This window comes from Podarcis bocagei (assembly GCF_964188305.1).
Source record: "Podarcis bocagei genome assembly, chromosome: 2".
Taxonomy (NCBI): domain Eukaryota; kingdom Metazoa; phylum Chordata; class Lepidosauria; order Squamata; family Lacertidae; genus Podarcis; species Podarcis bocagei.
This window is the reverse complement of record NC_138126.1, coordinates 33,209,908-33,226,064: the sequence shown is the minus strand read 5'-3', so window position 1 is coordinate 33,226,064 and position 16,157 is coordinate 33,209,908. Positions and strand designations below refer to the sequence as shown.

The window sequence follows — 16,157 nt, the reverse complement described above, 5'->3', positions numbered from 1 at the left end:
GCACTGGAACCTTGAAATAAGATCACAAAACATTGTAGGAATGGAAGTCACACGTACAGGGCATGTTTTGGAACTGGGCCAGCTCCCAGCACCCTGACAAAAGAGATACCTACTTGTGTATTAAGTTCTAGCTGACCTAAGCTGGCAGACATGTCCTTAGTTTTATTTTTCATTTCTTATGGGTCACTTCCCACCCAATTTCTATTTGTATACAACAAGTCTCCACTTTGCCGGCTTGGAGCACCCACTACTGTCAAAGCCGCTTTGATTAATCGACCACTCCAATCCAGTGCTATGCTCCTTTTCTTGGTGAAGCTTTTGGCTCGTATCTGATCTAAGGTCACCCACGCTACTTATTTTCAGGGGACTTTAATCTCCATACAGATGTGGCCTCTGACACCCACCAAAGAATTTAGTGTGCTGTACAGTCTGCTCCTGTGTTGTCAGCATTTTCCTTTGCTAGTACACATGAAAGGTCATGGTTTTGATTTAGTTAACTTCTTGGGTCTCTCATTACCAGAACTTGAGGTCGCACACCTTGATTTCAAATACACTTCTAGTTTATTGCACCCTTATGATTCCACACCAATAAATTGCTTGTAAGACGCAGGTGGTTTCCTCAGCTTGTCACTTTTCAGCATGAAGGGTAGCAAAGTGGATGGGTATTTGTTTTCCACCTATAATACAAGCACATGGTAAATATAAATAAAATCTCCACACCTTTGTCATGCTAGGAACCTCGTCCCTGTCAAACTGTTCTTTTGTCTTTAAACTCCTTCTTGATATTCTTCCACAAAGATTCTGGACTTCACAAACTCTCCCAGCTCACTAAGTCCTGTTTTCAGCTTACTGGAATGCAGTACAGTGGTACCTCGGGTTAAGTACTTAATTCGTTCCGGAGGTCTGTTCTTAACCTAAAACTGTTCTTATCCTGAAGCACCACCTTAGCTAATGGGGCCTCCTGCTGCTGCCACGCCGCCGTAGCCAGATTTCTGTTCTCATCCTGAAGCAAAGTTCTTAACCTGAAGCACTATTTCTGGGTTAGCGGAGTCTGTAACCTGAAGCGTATGTAACCTGAAGCGTATGTAACCCGAGGTACCACTGTAGTACTGGCACTATAAACTTTTTGAGTGCCACTGTGCCATACCATTTAAGAGGTTAATCAAGAACACACTGTCTTCCACCCAATTTTAAGGACTTTATTCTTCAACATGTGAATTTATAGCGAGCGCCTTCCACTTTCTATCCTTCCCTGATATCTCACGGAATTCACTCTCTATGATCTTCTCCATTCCTACTTCTCAGCTGCACTAGCTTGCTGAGTTGTGGCACACTGATTACAAGATGCTTTGAGGCTATTCATGAGCTGGTCTCTCCTGCAGTAAAGTTGTGCCATTCAAAGAAAGAGCTGGAAGCTTTTGTTGCTTGGGAAACGATTGGGTGTCAAATGGGCGGGAGAGGAAACCCACCAGCTTTCTTTTCTGTTCATTCTTTTTGAAACGCTCTGCCTTGGAGCACTTGACTGCAGGCTGCGAAACAGGTAGCCGACATTGGCAGCTAGCCTGTTTGCTGAACGGATGGCTTTTGGCATTCAAAGGTTGTAAGCAGTTACTCCAGATCCAGAAAAGGGCCTTTTTGAAATCTGAACATGGGTGAGACAAAGGCATGAAGAGCGATTGTGCTGACTCTGGACTTGCTCACTACAACCAAGTATCAAAGAGCGAACATGAAAAAATCATCCAACCAGGGGAGACTGCAAATTATGACAGCTTGGTAGCCAAGCTCTAGCTTTTACTAGCCCACCATGACAATGAGTGACTCTAGAGCTCCCAGCTGAGCAGTGCTCATTTCATCTCCTCATTAATAACCTTCGTAAAACCTTTCTGTTTAGCAGGGCTTTCGGAATACAAATGGTTTTAAGATCCTCCATTGATTTGTGTTTTAACTTGCTTTACTGAACAGTTTTTTATCCCTGGACAATGTCTACTTGTTCTAATGGCTGCCTTCCCCCTTTTCGCATTTTGTTCCTTATAGTAAGTTTGTTGTTGCTTCCTTGAGTTTTTAAAGGAGAGATAGAAATGTTTTAACTAAATGAAAAGAGAGCCAGAAATGAAATATTTCCCCATGGGGGAATTACTCTACCCCTTTAACCATTTTGCTTGCCTTTTCCTGCACCATTTCCAGCTCAAAAATATTCTTTTTGAGATGAAGCAAGCAGAACTGTTTGCAGTGTTCCAAGTGTAATTAAACCATGGATTTGTGTAGAGGCATTAGAATAGCAAGTTTTATTTTTCCTCCCTTTCCTAATGACTCCTGGCATGGGGTTTGCCTTTTCTGCATCTGCCACAGGCCGAATCAACATTGTTGTCAAGCTGTCCTCCACAGCTCCACACACTGGATTATGTTTCCTTTGAGTTATCCATTACTACCCCAAGATTTTGGTCTATCGACACCAGTTCAGAGCCTGCTAGTCTGTAGCTAAAGTTGGGTTTGTTTCTTTGTGGTCCCTACTTTACTCTTACTGACACTGAATCATATTTCCCTTTGGATTGACCATTTCCCAGTTTGGAGAGATCCTTTTGGAGTGTTTTGAACTCCTTTATGTTTTTAACATCCTGAATAATTTGGTAGCATCAAACTTAGCCATCTCAATGTTCACCCCTGAATCTAGGTTATTCCTGAGCAAGTTGAAAAGCACCAGTCCCCACAACTTAGCACACTAGCACACCTCCACTGTGACAACTGTATTCCTACTCTCTGCTCCTTGTTCTCTAACCATTGATAAAGTTGAGCTGCCTTTAATGAGCGACTTTGTCAAAAAGCCTTTTGAAAGCTGGAGGATATAATGTCAGTTAGAACATCTGTATCCACATACTTGTCAACACTCTCAGTGAACTCTAAGAAGTTAATGAAATGGGGCAGAGCTTCGCAGAAGCCATGTTGATTCTTCTCCAGCAAACCTTCTTTGCTCAAGCGATCTGGCTGTGTCTTTACAGAAAATGGGGGGAAAAGGTATTTGACAGGGTTTGTGTTGAGTTGGCATGGATGGGCACTTCCTGACAAGCCCAGGGTCTTAGATGGGCCCATCACCATGCCTACCACCCCCACAATGCCCAGCACTGCTGCTACCTGCAACACCACTACATATTGCCACTGTCAATCATGCACCTCCATCATTCCTACTGGACTGGGGCTTCATCTGCACTATACAGTGGTACCTCGGGTTACAGATGCTTCAGGTTACAGGTTACAGACTCTGCTAACCCAGAAATAGCACCTCGGGTTAAGAACTTTGCTTCAGGGTGAGAACAGAAATCGCGCGGTGGCAGCAGCAGCGGGAGGCCCCATTAGCTAAAGTGGTACCTCAGGTTAAGAGCAGTTTCAGGTTAAGAATGGACCTCCAGAACGAATTAAGTTCTTAACCCGAGGTACCACTGTACATGTAGAGTCGTATGATTCCCATTTTAAACAGCTCTGGCTTCTCCCAAAGTACCCTGAACTGTTCAGGGTGCTACGAGTTGTTAGCTGACTTCTGTTCCTCCCCACAGAGCTATAATCCCCAGAGTTCTTTGGGAAGAGGGATTGACTGCTGAACCACTTTGAGAATGGCTGTTCTGTGATGGGAATTGGGGGGGTCTCCTAACAACTCTCAGCAGGCTTAACAAACTACATCTCCCAGGATGCTCTGAGGGACACCACGGCCATTTAAGTGGTATGATACTGCTTTAAATGTATAGTGCAGATACTGCTCAGATTGGTAGAGTGGGATGAATTTCTCCAGCCTTCCCCTTGCATGTTTCTTTGTACTCTTGTCAACTGAGTACACACCACATGCCATACCGCATATAAGACCCAGCCAATGACATCTTGTTTTCTCCCTTTTGGCACATCTGCAGTTCTCCATTTGTTAGTTTCTCCAGCCGGCTCTCTCCCCCTCCCCACCTTACTCTCTGCAGACAGTTGTTTTGAAGTGCCTCTGACTTATGGGAGACCGCAGCTGTCATCTTCCAGCATTCAGCTCTGTGGTGAAGCACAATGCTCCCATTGCTGTAATTTATCTGCACTTTAGCTTTCAATGTGAGTTGTTTCAATTTCATACAATACCTGCCGTAAATTTACCCGGTGCTCAGTGATCATAGTATATATCCGTGTTGATACCAAAATGCATGTGTAGGTATGGTTGGTGCTGGCAGGAGGTGGGGGAGAGCTATTGTCCAAGCGGTGAATCAGTTGAATGGCACATATCTCATAGCCAGGCTTAAGCTTTTCAGTGACCTCTGCAAGCAAACCAAGAACAATGGCTTTACTCAAATTTTGCTTTCAAGGCCTTTCTGAGAGGAGAATAGGAGCAATCAAGAGAAGATTTGATCCCACTGCAGAAAAAATAAAAATAAATGATGGTCCAGCCAAACTTATCAATAAGCTCCCCAGTCTCTGAGCAGTGAGAGATCCTGGGGGTTACAAGCGCTTTTCTAGGATCCAGTTCCTTCAGAATGAAGATCATGGGTATCTTTAGGGAATATGGGGTGTATGGGGTGTTAAGGGAGGGGTAGTACCTCTGGCAGGAGACACACCATGCTCCTTCTGGGGTAGTTTGTCCACCTTTGGTCCCCATCCTACACTCAGCTCTCACCTGTGGCTCCTAGAAGCTGCCAGCATACAACAGCGAACAAACCCCAGGAAACTGCTTTTACTGGCAGGCTAAATCAGGTGAGGGTAGCCAAGGGGTCTCAAACCCTTGGTGGTTTAGGGACTTCCCCTGCATACAAAGACAGGCTCTGCGGTGGGCACCTTTAGCGCCCCCCCAACCCGCAAAGGAACCCATTAACGGGCTCCGAAGCGAAGAGGGGGAAGTGGCGCGGTGCTGTGAGTCAACTGCTTTTTCCGTGGAGCGAAGCCGCACAGCCGTTGCTGGAGAGCGCTGCCTTTTTCCTGGGACAATTTGGCATCTAAAGTAATCACCCGTGAGTACTCAAATATTGAACAATTGGACTTCAAATAAGAACTGGCGATTAGAAAGGAATTGGACTTAAAAATTTACCTTAATTTGGCACTGAAACGGGAAGGTCTAAACAGGAAGTCAGCCTTCCGTTTCCTTGTAGTCAGAAGAAAGCAAAGACAACGTAAACTAGAGCTTAGAAAATTACTTTTAAAGGATTGGTTTTCACCATTTAAAACCGTTGAACCCCCCTTCGGTAGCAGGAGAAGAAGGGGGATCTTTTTTTTTGGACTGTTTAAACCTGCAGAAGTGAGTTTAAAGTAAAGTAACTTTCCACCATCCTGACCCTGGAGCGGGGTGTCAGAATTGACGTTTTGAAGCTCATTGACCAGAGACAAATGCTTGTGACAGATAGTTAAAATAAGAGTAACATTGTGATTCCACTGTTTCCTTTCGCATTTTAAAGGAACTAATATTGACAAAATATCTCAAAAAAAGAAACTTTGTTGCTATTGTCCTTAAAAGAAAGAACAACCAGAAGTTCCCCCCCTAGAGGGGGACTGTGAAATTGTAACCAATTCTAGGGAGCTTGCAGCTGCCACAGATTACAACCGTGGGAAAGGAATCGTGACCTTGCAGGACAATGTTATCAGAAGCACTGTTGGGTGCTTTCTGTAAAATAAATGCCCTATTGGATCAGTTAAGTCAGAAGACGGATTTGATGACTAATGCGGCCAGAACATTTGAACAGGTAGTGGGAAATTATATGGAGCCCACCCAGGAACTTGAACAGGAGTGTGTCCTGACAGAGCAGATGATAGAAGAGGATGTTGCAGAATCTTGGGCGCCAGAGATGGAGGGACTTTTGGCCCAGCAGGAAAATGGGCCTTTGGATTTGACAAATGAACTTGGAAAAAACCAGATTTGGAAAGACAAAGTATGGATTGATTTGGAAATGGGGGGTTGGACTGACCCCCCTATGCAGGGATGTTTGGACTTTCCGAGTCTGGCAATGGGCCATCAGAGGTTTGGAGCTGTTGGGACTTCCAATCTTGGAGGGAATTTGAAACATGTCTTAAAATACCACATGGAGTCTAGTCTGGACTATGAGAAAGGGGCTGATTTGTTGAAAAGGGTCAAAAACACTACCAAGCTGGAGTTCCCACGAGTGAAAGGAAAATATGAAGAAGAGCTGCGGAAGGGACATGGAAGAGATTTGAAGGCCTCGGATATAAGAGCACCAGGTTAATGTGCCAGACTAATGCGATAAAAAGGACTGACAATCCCGGGACCGGGGGGAGGGGACGCTGGAAGAAGATTGGATTGGTTTTATTCTCTTTTTTATTATCAGAAATGTTTTATGAACGTTGGAAAAATGTTGAAATGAAATTACTTGGCTCTTGTAAAAATGCTTAAAGAATTAGGTAAAAAGGTAATGGTTATGAGAAGCTGGTAAAAATAAGATTTAAGTCTTAAGTTTTAAGGTTTTTTATAAGATAAGATGAAAATAGAGTAAGGTAATGTAATGACAGAATATTATGAATTATGGAAAGGATTTGCTGTGTCAATTATTAATCAAGATACAAGAGATGGGAGGAGGAGGAGGTCATGGAAAGAAGGTAATGAAAGTGGAGAATTTGAAAATGATGGTTTTATTTTTTCTTTTTCTGTTTTTGTCTTTTTTCTTTGTAATTTTGTCTTTTTTCTTTGTAATTTTTAAAAAAATCTTTTTTCAATACATATCATTATAAAAAAAAACAAAAACAAAGACAGGCTCTGGCAGATTGTGCGGATGAGACCAATAGTAGGTTCAATGGTCAAGAAGGCGGTGAGGGGCAGATGGGGCTTGTCAACCTGGTAGGGTATCCCATCTAGGAGAAGGAAGACTTTGATCCTAAACCTCTGCCGTCTTGTGGGATATCTTCAGGAAAAGAAAGGGCTAAGGAGTCGGCTCCTTCCAGCAACTCCTGCAGCCAAGCTGGCGCCAAACGTATTGCTCTGCTTTCCTTAGGACTACATCAGTAAGGCTGAGATTGTCTTGTCGACTGGGCAGCCCGGGACCTCCACACACACTGCCCAGGATTGTGTACCGGAGAGGTTACTTCGGTGCTGCTAACACACCAGTTTGACTTCAACTCCAGAGGTACATTCCATTGTCTCTTGAGACAGATGGATGCCAACAACAGTATACCACCTGAGCATAATGCGAACGGCATTAACAACCCCATGGATCTTGCTTCCCCAATTCCAGCACAGAGCAAACACATCACTGCTTTAAGGACCACACCTAGCAGCAACTCTGGCTATTTATTGTTCTTCTACATAGGATCCCTCAGCCTCCAGCCAAGTGAGGACAGTGGGGGGGGGTAGTGACTCCCATCTTTCCTGGAGAGCACCAGCACTTAGTTCATTCTTTGATATCCTGATGAGCACTTAACAGGTCAGCCAAGCCATTACCTGGAGGAAGGAACTGGTTTGACAAGCTTCTCCTTTTACACTCTACCCTCAGATACAGGATCACAAGGTCTGGATCCAGGATTTCATCCAGACTGACACCCCCGCCCCATATCATATCACAAGCACACTAAGACCCAGTTCGTATGTTAGAAGCTGTGGTTCATATGAGAAGTAAAATACAATTTTAGAGAAGTCGGTGAAAGAAGATATACAGCCCAGTTTGTTCAAGTTGCCACAGTGGTGCCATGCTAGTTCCTGCCTTGTGTGTTACGCTGCTTAGCAAGCAGGCCGCTATCATAACATCACAACAAGCACAAATATAGATGTATGGATAATCTCTAACAATGAAATCAGTTCCACTTAAATAGGATATTCCAAAACTGATACATGATACTGTGTAAGATCTTCTAATCTAGGCAGCACTAATGTTTCATTGTAATTATATTTTCATACCCTTTTTAAGTATCTGGAGGTCCTCATGGATTTTGAGGGTCATTAGGACCAGAGGCTCTCAATGTTTCTTTTTCTTTAAGTACAGGCGTCCCCCCACTTATGTGAGGGTTACATCCCGGGCCCCTGTGTGCATAAGCGGAATTGTGTAAAGCCTCTAAATACCTATTTTTCTCTGCTCTCCAGCTGTCTCTCCAGTCCAGACCAAAATATATAGAATTTAAGGTCTGGAGATTGCTGGAGGCAGTGCAGAAAAGCAACTGCTCCTACATTATCTCACATGTCAGCAGTTTAGCAGGGAGGCTGAGCAGCCCAAACAAACCCCACTGCGCCTCTGGTCTCCTTGGGGCTTCCTCCACCCTCAGTGACGTCCTCTTGGGGCTCGGGGAGAGTCTCCGCATGAGCCATGAGGACTCTCCAGCTCTCTCCCACCACTTCCTGACATGATTCTATTTATTCCCCCCCCCAGGGCCGCATATATGTGGTCACGTGTGAGAATGTGCATAAATGGGGGTGGTGTGGTGGCTAATATTGTTATGTGTTCCTCACTTTCCTCAGTGGTGGCATCCCAGGGGCACTCTAATAAGTTTAGTTGCCTTTGGAATGCTGCAAACTTCATTGGGTTGTAGCAACATCTAAAGGTAAAGCCGCCCAGAGTGGCTGGGGAAACTCAGCCAGATGGGCGGGGTATTATTAAAGGGACCCCTGACAGTTAAGTTCAGTCACGAACGACTCTGGGGTTGCGGCGCTCATCTCACTTTCAGGCCAAGAGAGCCGGTGTTTGTCCGGAGGGCAGTTTTTCTGGGTCATGTGGCCAGCATGACTAAGCCGCATCTGGCAAAACCAGAGCAGCGCACGGAAACGCTGTTTACCTTTCCGCTGGAGTGGTACCTATTTATCTACTTGCACTTTTTGGCATGCTTTTGAACTGCTAGGTTGGAAGGAGCTGGGACTGAGCAACGGGAGCTCACCCCTTTGCAGGGATTCAAACCACTGACCAGCAAGCCCAAGGCTCAGTGGTTTAGAGCACAGCACCACCTACTTAATATAAACAGATTTTTTTCTACTAGAAGCAAGCGGAATTCTAAAAGCAGGCAGCAACCTTGAAGGCGCTGCAGCTAAAGCCAGCTCACTGCTATAAAACTCCCTGTCTCTGATTCTCTCTTGGAAGCCGACATGCAACCTCCTTCAGACTTTCTCTGCCCCATCCACTAAACTGGAGGGTGCCACTTTTCCAAATTCCAATGATGATAGAGTGGCCACTTCCGCATCAATCACCCTCTCCCACAAATTGAAATGCTTCGCCAAAATAGGACAAAAGAGGACACAGGTTTTCATAAAATTTGTATATGCTTGTATATGTCTTGATTAAAATTTCAAAGCAATTACTGTAATTTAAATAGAAACACATTACATCACTCCATACTACGGAAGAATGTGAGCAGATGGCCTGTGTTCCCATTAAGTCCACTTTCTAGGTGTTGATGGGGGAACTTCCAAGCTCTCTCTCTCCCCCCCCCCTTATGGTTATTGACCTTTAAACCAGATTTGCCTTGGTCAATCCTTCAAATAAAGAACTCTTTCAAACAGAGGATTGTTCACTTCAAGGTAGGAGTCCCTAACTGGGAATTACAGCCTAAAAACTTGAAAGAAGAACTCTTACTTTTCAGGAATCAAGGAAATATCTCCTTCCATTAGCTCCTATTGAGGAAACATCAGCCAGTCATCCTTGACTATGAGAAAGCCATCTGCCTAACAGAATAGTCTCCAGTCTCCATAATAACATCCATTCTTGATAGTCATGTTGTTGTTTGCACAATTTTAATCTTCTGTTTATTAACGCTTGATAGTGTTCGCTGGAAGATTTTAGGGATTGATCTTTTGGAACAGAGAAGGATGCAGCCGTGATCTCTTCTTATTCATTTCTCAACTTACAATGAGTGCCTCTGTTTCCCAATGGAGCCCTTTTACTGCTATTACTTAGGTATCAGGCGCTTCCATGAAAACACACAGCCTGCCAATAAACATAATACAGTGGCTGTGAGAGACACTTTTATGCTGTGATCAACGTTTTCCCAACTTCCTGTAAAATGCATTATGCATCTCGCAGCTGTAGCATATTTTGTTTAAAAGTACAGTGGGGGCAGGGGAGGGTAGAATAAAATCTTACATTTTTAAAAAGTACATTATTCAGTGTGATTTGCCTACATTTCCCCTTGCGTAGCTTTCAGCCCACCAACCTTGGTCTGCATGCCAGTTAACAGATCACACCTTATTACAGATATGGAAGTTATAGAGGCAGAGGATCCCAGTGGCTTGGCCTTGGATCTCTGTTTAAATCCCAGAATGGCACGGCCTTGCATTATTTTGGGCAAGTTGTTTCCCTCCCCTGCCATACGATTAATATTAGTGTTATAGTAAAGGTAAAGGGACCCCTGACCATTAGGTCCAGTCATGACCGACTCTGGGGTTGCTCCGCTCATCTCGCTTTATTGGCCGAGGGAGCCGGCGTACAGCTTCTGGGTCATGTGGCCAGCATGACTAAGCTGCTTTTGGCGAACCAGAGCAGCGCACGGAAACGCCGTTTACCTTCCCGCCGGAGTGGTACCTATTTATCTACTTGCACTTTGATGTGCTTTCGAACTGCTAGGTTGGCAGGAGCAGGGACCGAGCAACGGGAGCTCACCCCATCGCGGGGATTCGAACCACCAACCTTCTGATCGGCAAGCCCTAGGCTCTGTGGTTTAACCCACAGCGCCACCCGCACTAATAAGTTAAGATAAGATGTTGTAGATTGTGGGGGGAATTCCCCCCCTAGAAATTAATAACCCTAGAAATTAATAAATGATAGGAGTTTGATTATTTGGAACGTGAAAAGAGAAATACCAACTACAGAAGCGTTCCTGAGCTAGCTTATGCAAAAACAACCTGACCAAGTTATGGCCATTAAGAAACAACACAGAGGCATTGGCAATACATTGGGCTCATGCTGTCTAGTCACGGGACAAGCAGAAATGTAGATAAGCCCAGTGCATGTACATTCCACTACTCTGGATTCCTATACATGCCTATGTAGAAGTAAGTTCCATTGATTTCATTGAAGCTTGTTCCCAGGTAAGTCTGAGCAGGCTTTCAGGCTTTCAGTGCTTATTACGCACTCCTATGAATGGATATTCAGAAATAAGTACTTTGGAGTTCACTTTCAGCTGAGTGGGTATAGGGATGCAGCCTTAAGTACTTAGCTCTCATTACGGTTTCCTTTGGCGAGCAGACAGTTAGGGGGCCTTGACATTTTGTTCTGTGTAATGAAAGGCAAGAATAAAAACCCAACAAAGGACATTGCCAGTTATCCAGCGGTGCACTTACCCGAACAACTCCAGGATGCTAGCAAGACTAACTAGTAACAAATTTGGAAGGAGGCTGCAGTAATGGAGAACTTCCTTGCACCTAAGATAGGAAGTGCTTCTATTTGACGCCCCCGCAACAAAACAAAAGCAAGCAATGCTTTTGGCTTAACCTAGCCAGACATCAGTTTAATATGATGTTTTAGAATACATTCCTACCACTGAACTCAGTGGGACTTACTTCTGAGGAGATGCATGGCTGTTCAATGCTGTGAGGTTAGGGATGGGGGTTGTGCCATGAATTCCAGTCACATTGCTCCTATGAATGGTTTTGTTGGTTGTCAAAAAGAGATCTGAGAGTGTCAGCGTGGGCGTGGCTGTGATAAGATTGCCTAGAATTTGTCACTAAACTGATTTTTTTGGGGGAGGTGTGGGGGGAGTTTTTTCGCCTACTCTATGCCTACTCCAACAGAGATCCAGAGAGTCCCATATGTTGGATGGCTTCCTCTGGAAGTGAAAAACAAAGTTGTTTACCAACACCTTTTCCTCCCATTCTTGCTGTTCTGATTTTGACTATGTATTCCCACCCCACCCCAGTTTGGTTTAAATAACTGGATTTTATTGATTATGGTGGCTTAAATCCAAGAGTCACTGCATGAGCAGAATGATGTCTGCTCACGCTGTGACATTTCCCCTTTCCCTGCATTCCCCCTACCTCCCAAAGTCTTCTCCGGAGGGTTGAGGGAAGCTGCAGAGCAGATAGGCTGGGCAGGGAGGAAGTTGAATGAGCTGAAGTTGTTCTGCTTCCACAGTGGCTTCACGGGACCCCACTCAGTGTGCTGCACTGCATTTTCCATGTAAACTGCTTTGATAATTGGTCCCAGAGGTGAAAAGTAGTGTATAACTTCTCCAAATAAATAAGCAAACAAGGTAACCAACTGCAGTTGGCTCAGCAGAACGTCCCTTTGTTGTCAACAGGCCACCACCAAGTTAAGCAAGGGACCTGCGAAGTGGTGGCAGTGCATCGGTGCTGCAACAAGAACAGGATTGAAGAGCGGTCGCAGACGGTCAAGTGCTCCTGCTTCCCGGGTCAGGTGGCTGGCACAACAAGAGCACAGCCCTCCTGCGTCGAAGGTAAGCAGCTTCGGCCCCATTTGTCACACCGGCTTAGAAAACCCCCCCAAATCTCCTTGATGGTTTTGATTTCCTGCTGTCTGGAAAAATAATAATAATCCTCCCCTTTGTTAAATTTGGACACATTTCTCTTTGTTAATGATAATGAGTATGTGCCTGAATCATGGTGCAATTAATCTCCTTAATTTATGTACTCGCCCGTTTGGTGCCAGGAAGATTCCTTGGTCGGTTTTATTCCGTTTCTTGTAGTTTTGAACTGAAGATTGTAAAGCAGAACTGGAACCAAGGGAATTCAGTTCTCGCTTTGTTGTTCTACCAGGGAGAGGCAGGTCATCCTCATGACACAGGTTTTCTTGTGCCAAGCAAGGGCAGGTCAACCCAAAGGTTAACTACGCTATGAGGGTAGTCTCAACCAAAATCAGATCAGGGCTATAGTTCAGTTATCAGTGAGCTGAACTGTGTGGTGAGTGGGCCTATCCTTGCCCTTATGCTGGAATTTTCCTGAACACATTTCCCCTTGCCACTAATAATAATAAATACTTGTGCTTTTTGGAATATGAGAAACAGAACTCTCAAGCTATAAATAGTATCCATTTTGGGGGCATTAGTAGACCTGTTTTGAAGAAGGGTTAATTCACCCTGTGAATTTGTAAATTCTCAGCCATGCTCCTGACATCACACACTCCAGCGCCACATTCACACCATACTTTTAAAGTGCTGTGATGTGACTTTAAAAGGCCACGACTCTCCCTCCAAAGAATCCTGGGAACTGTAGTTTTTTTAAGGGTCTGAGAATTGTTGGGAGACCCCTAGTTCCCTCCCAGAACTACAATTCCCAGAGAGGTTTAACAGTCAATCCATCATCACAGGGAGCTCTGGGAGCTGTACCTCTGCGAATTGCCCCTCTCAGTCCAGGACCTTGTTCCCTTAGAACTAATTTATGCCGTCATGCTACGTGTGAAACTGGCATTTCTTTCTCAGCACAGCTACATGAGGAAATATGGCACTGGGAGAGATGGAGGGACCCCAAAAGTTGTTCCATGTAGGATCCCAGGGCACATTTCATTAAATCTCAAAGCCACGTGCGAAGCTTTTAAAAACACACACAAGCGAACAGATGTTATGATGAACATATAAATAAACAACAGCAGCAATTGTGACAAGAATGGGAGAACGAAAGCCTCTGAAAAGATCAGATACCTAAAGGCAAATGAGGAAAAAAGACAATTTTGCTTGCCTGGGTACAGATGTCATTATTGCTAATAACGGAATATATGCAAGCCTGGTTATAATTGCTGGTAATCATCACAGTAGTGCTTGGGCAGGTAAACATCCTGATATCATAACTATTATTAGAATTGCTGCACCGGTTCTATCCATGCCCCTTTGATGAAAACATGAAGGTGTTCGCTTCCTTGGGTTAAATGCATGTTTATGGCTGAAATTTAGCTTGCTGAAAAGATTCAGGAAATTGCTCAATATTTCACTTTTCCTTCCCGTTCCCTCCAGCAACTACACAGTAGCATATTTCCCTTTTTACGGGATAGCTTTATGTTAAGAAATGGCACCTATAAGTCTTAATTAGGGTTTCTGTCAGCACCAGTGGAAGGAATCTTAAGATGTAAAATGTGGTGAGATTTACATTTAAGGAAAGGAGTGCAATGTTTTAATAGCTTACCGCTAATTAATATTGACATAGAAATCATATTTGTTAATCCACATGGAAGAGACTTATCTTCAGTTTTCATTGCTTTCCACACAAAACCATGACCTTTAAAAGCGAAATAACAAAGAGCCCCGGGTTTTTCCTAACTTCCCCTGACGTTTTAATTCTGTGAATTAACCCATAAATAAATGGAAATTTACAACAAACACCCCACACCCCAAACGCTGTAATAGCACCATCACCACTAATTTGTACATACATAAAATCCATGTATGAATTATATTACTGCACAGATTGATTCAGAAGAGAAACCAAATGTGCCTTGAAGCCAATATAGATGAGCAGATGCCTCACTGCACTAAATAAGTGGGGCAAGATTATTGGCAAGTGGATTTTGAGGGAGGGGAATAAACTTGTCAGCATTGGGGCCCAGGAGAAGCCAGCAGGACAAGACCACAGGGAAGGAGCAGATGAAAGGAGGTGTGGCAGAGGGATGAAATGTCAGCTAGAAGGGCTTAGGTTGAGCGGAGTCATAGAATCATAGAATTGTAGAGTTGGAAGGGACTCGGAGGATGATCTAATCCATGGGTAGGCAAACTAAGGCCCGGGGGCCGGATCCTGCCCAATTGCCTTCTAAATCCGGCCTGAATCAGCGTGTTTTTACATGAGTAGAATGTGTCCTTTTATTTAAAATGCATCTCTGGGTTATTTGTGGGGCATAGGAATTCATTCACCCCCCCAAATATAGTCCAGCCCCCCACAAAGTCTGAGGGACAGTGGACTAGCCCCCTGCTGAAAAAGTTTGCAAACCCCTGATCTAATCCAACCAGCTGCAATGCAGGAATATGCAGCTGCCTCATACGGGGATCAAGCCTGCAACCTTGGTGTTATCAGCACCACGCTCTAACCAACTGAGCTATCCAGTCCCCTCTACTTCCAAGAGTACTGGATGCCTTTTCCTCTCTACCTTGGTCCTCAACAGCAAAGGCATTTTCATTGAACACAGCCAATTTTCTTCATTGAATTTATGCTGCTCTGTTCCATTTCAGAACTGTTTTACATGTTTTATAACTGGGCTAATTTTTTATCTGTTTAATAGTTGTACAGTGGTACCTCAGGTTAAGTACTTAATTCGTTCCGGAGGTCCATACTTAACCTGAAACTGTTCTTAACCTGAAGCACCACTTTAGCTAATGGGGCCTCCCGCTGCCACCGTGCCGCCGGAGCACGATTTCTGTTCTCAACCTGAAGCAAAGTTCTTAACCTGAAGCACTATTTCTGGGTTAGCGGAGGCTGTAACCTGAAGCGTATGTAACCTGAGGTACCACTGTATATTCTATTTGTTGCAACTCACCCTGGGACCTCACAGTGAAGAACAGGTAAATAAATAGTAAAGGAGAAGGGGTGATTTGTGCCTTATGCCTGCTGGAACAGACGAAAGGCCCAGCTAGTCCATCATTCTGTTCTCCCAGCAGCCAACCAGGTGCCTATAGAAAGCCCACAGGCAGGTCATGGCCACAGTAGCCCTCTCCTACTCTTGCTCCTCAGCATCTGGTACTGGAGTTTATATAGACATCACAACAAATCTAGCTTTTGTTAAGGAAAAATTCCGGGGTGAGAGACTACTCAACAGCCCAGCTCGTCGGGGTGCAAGTCCCCTGCAGGTCCATGTGGTCAGTAAAAGAAGGAAGCTCCAGCCAAGTAATTAGGAGCAAAACAGTGGTCAGTAGACCATGATCTTTATTGTTGCGCAACAGGTCCCCACAGGAGTAAGAACCCCAAGCATGGGGTGACATCCTCTTTTAAAACTTCCCTCTTTCCCCCAGAATACACTTTGAGCAGCTAAGTTTGTTATTGGTATGAGCTTTCATGTGCATGCACACTTCTTCAGATACATCAGAAGTGTTCATGCACACGAAAGCTCATACCAGTAACAAACTTAATTGGTCTCTAAGGTGCTTCTGGAAGGAATTTTTTTATTTTGTTTCGACTACGGCAGACCAACACGGCTACCTGACTGTAGCTAGAACTTTGAGCAGCATAATTGATACATCATCACTACATCACTAGCATGTCACAAATGGGGAGAGGTATACAATGGTTACAGAAGTTCAACATTAGGTCACTTTATCAGACACCTTTCCCAACACCTCTTAAGTACCCATCA

At 44.4% G+C, this 16,157-nt stretch overlaps 1 protein-coding gene across 1 annotated transcript in view; it reads left to right on the top strand.

The window, feature by feature from the left end:
* Positions 1–16,157, top strand: part of TAFA4 (TAFA chemokine like family member 4) — a 128,696-nt gene that overhangs the window by 97,224 nt on the left and 15,315 nt on the right. The window contains exon 4 of the mRNA XM_081184387.1: positions 12,169–12,324. Coding sequence (XP_081040513.1) covers positions 12,169–12,324 — 156 coding nt within the window. The remainder of the gene's footprint in view (positions 1–12,168; positions 12,325–16,157) is intronic.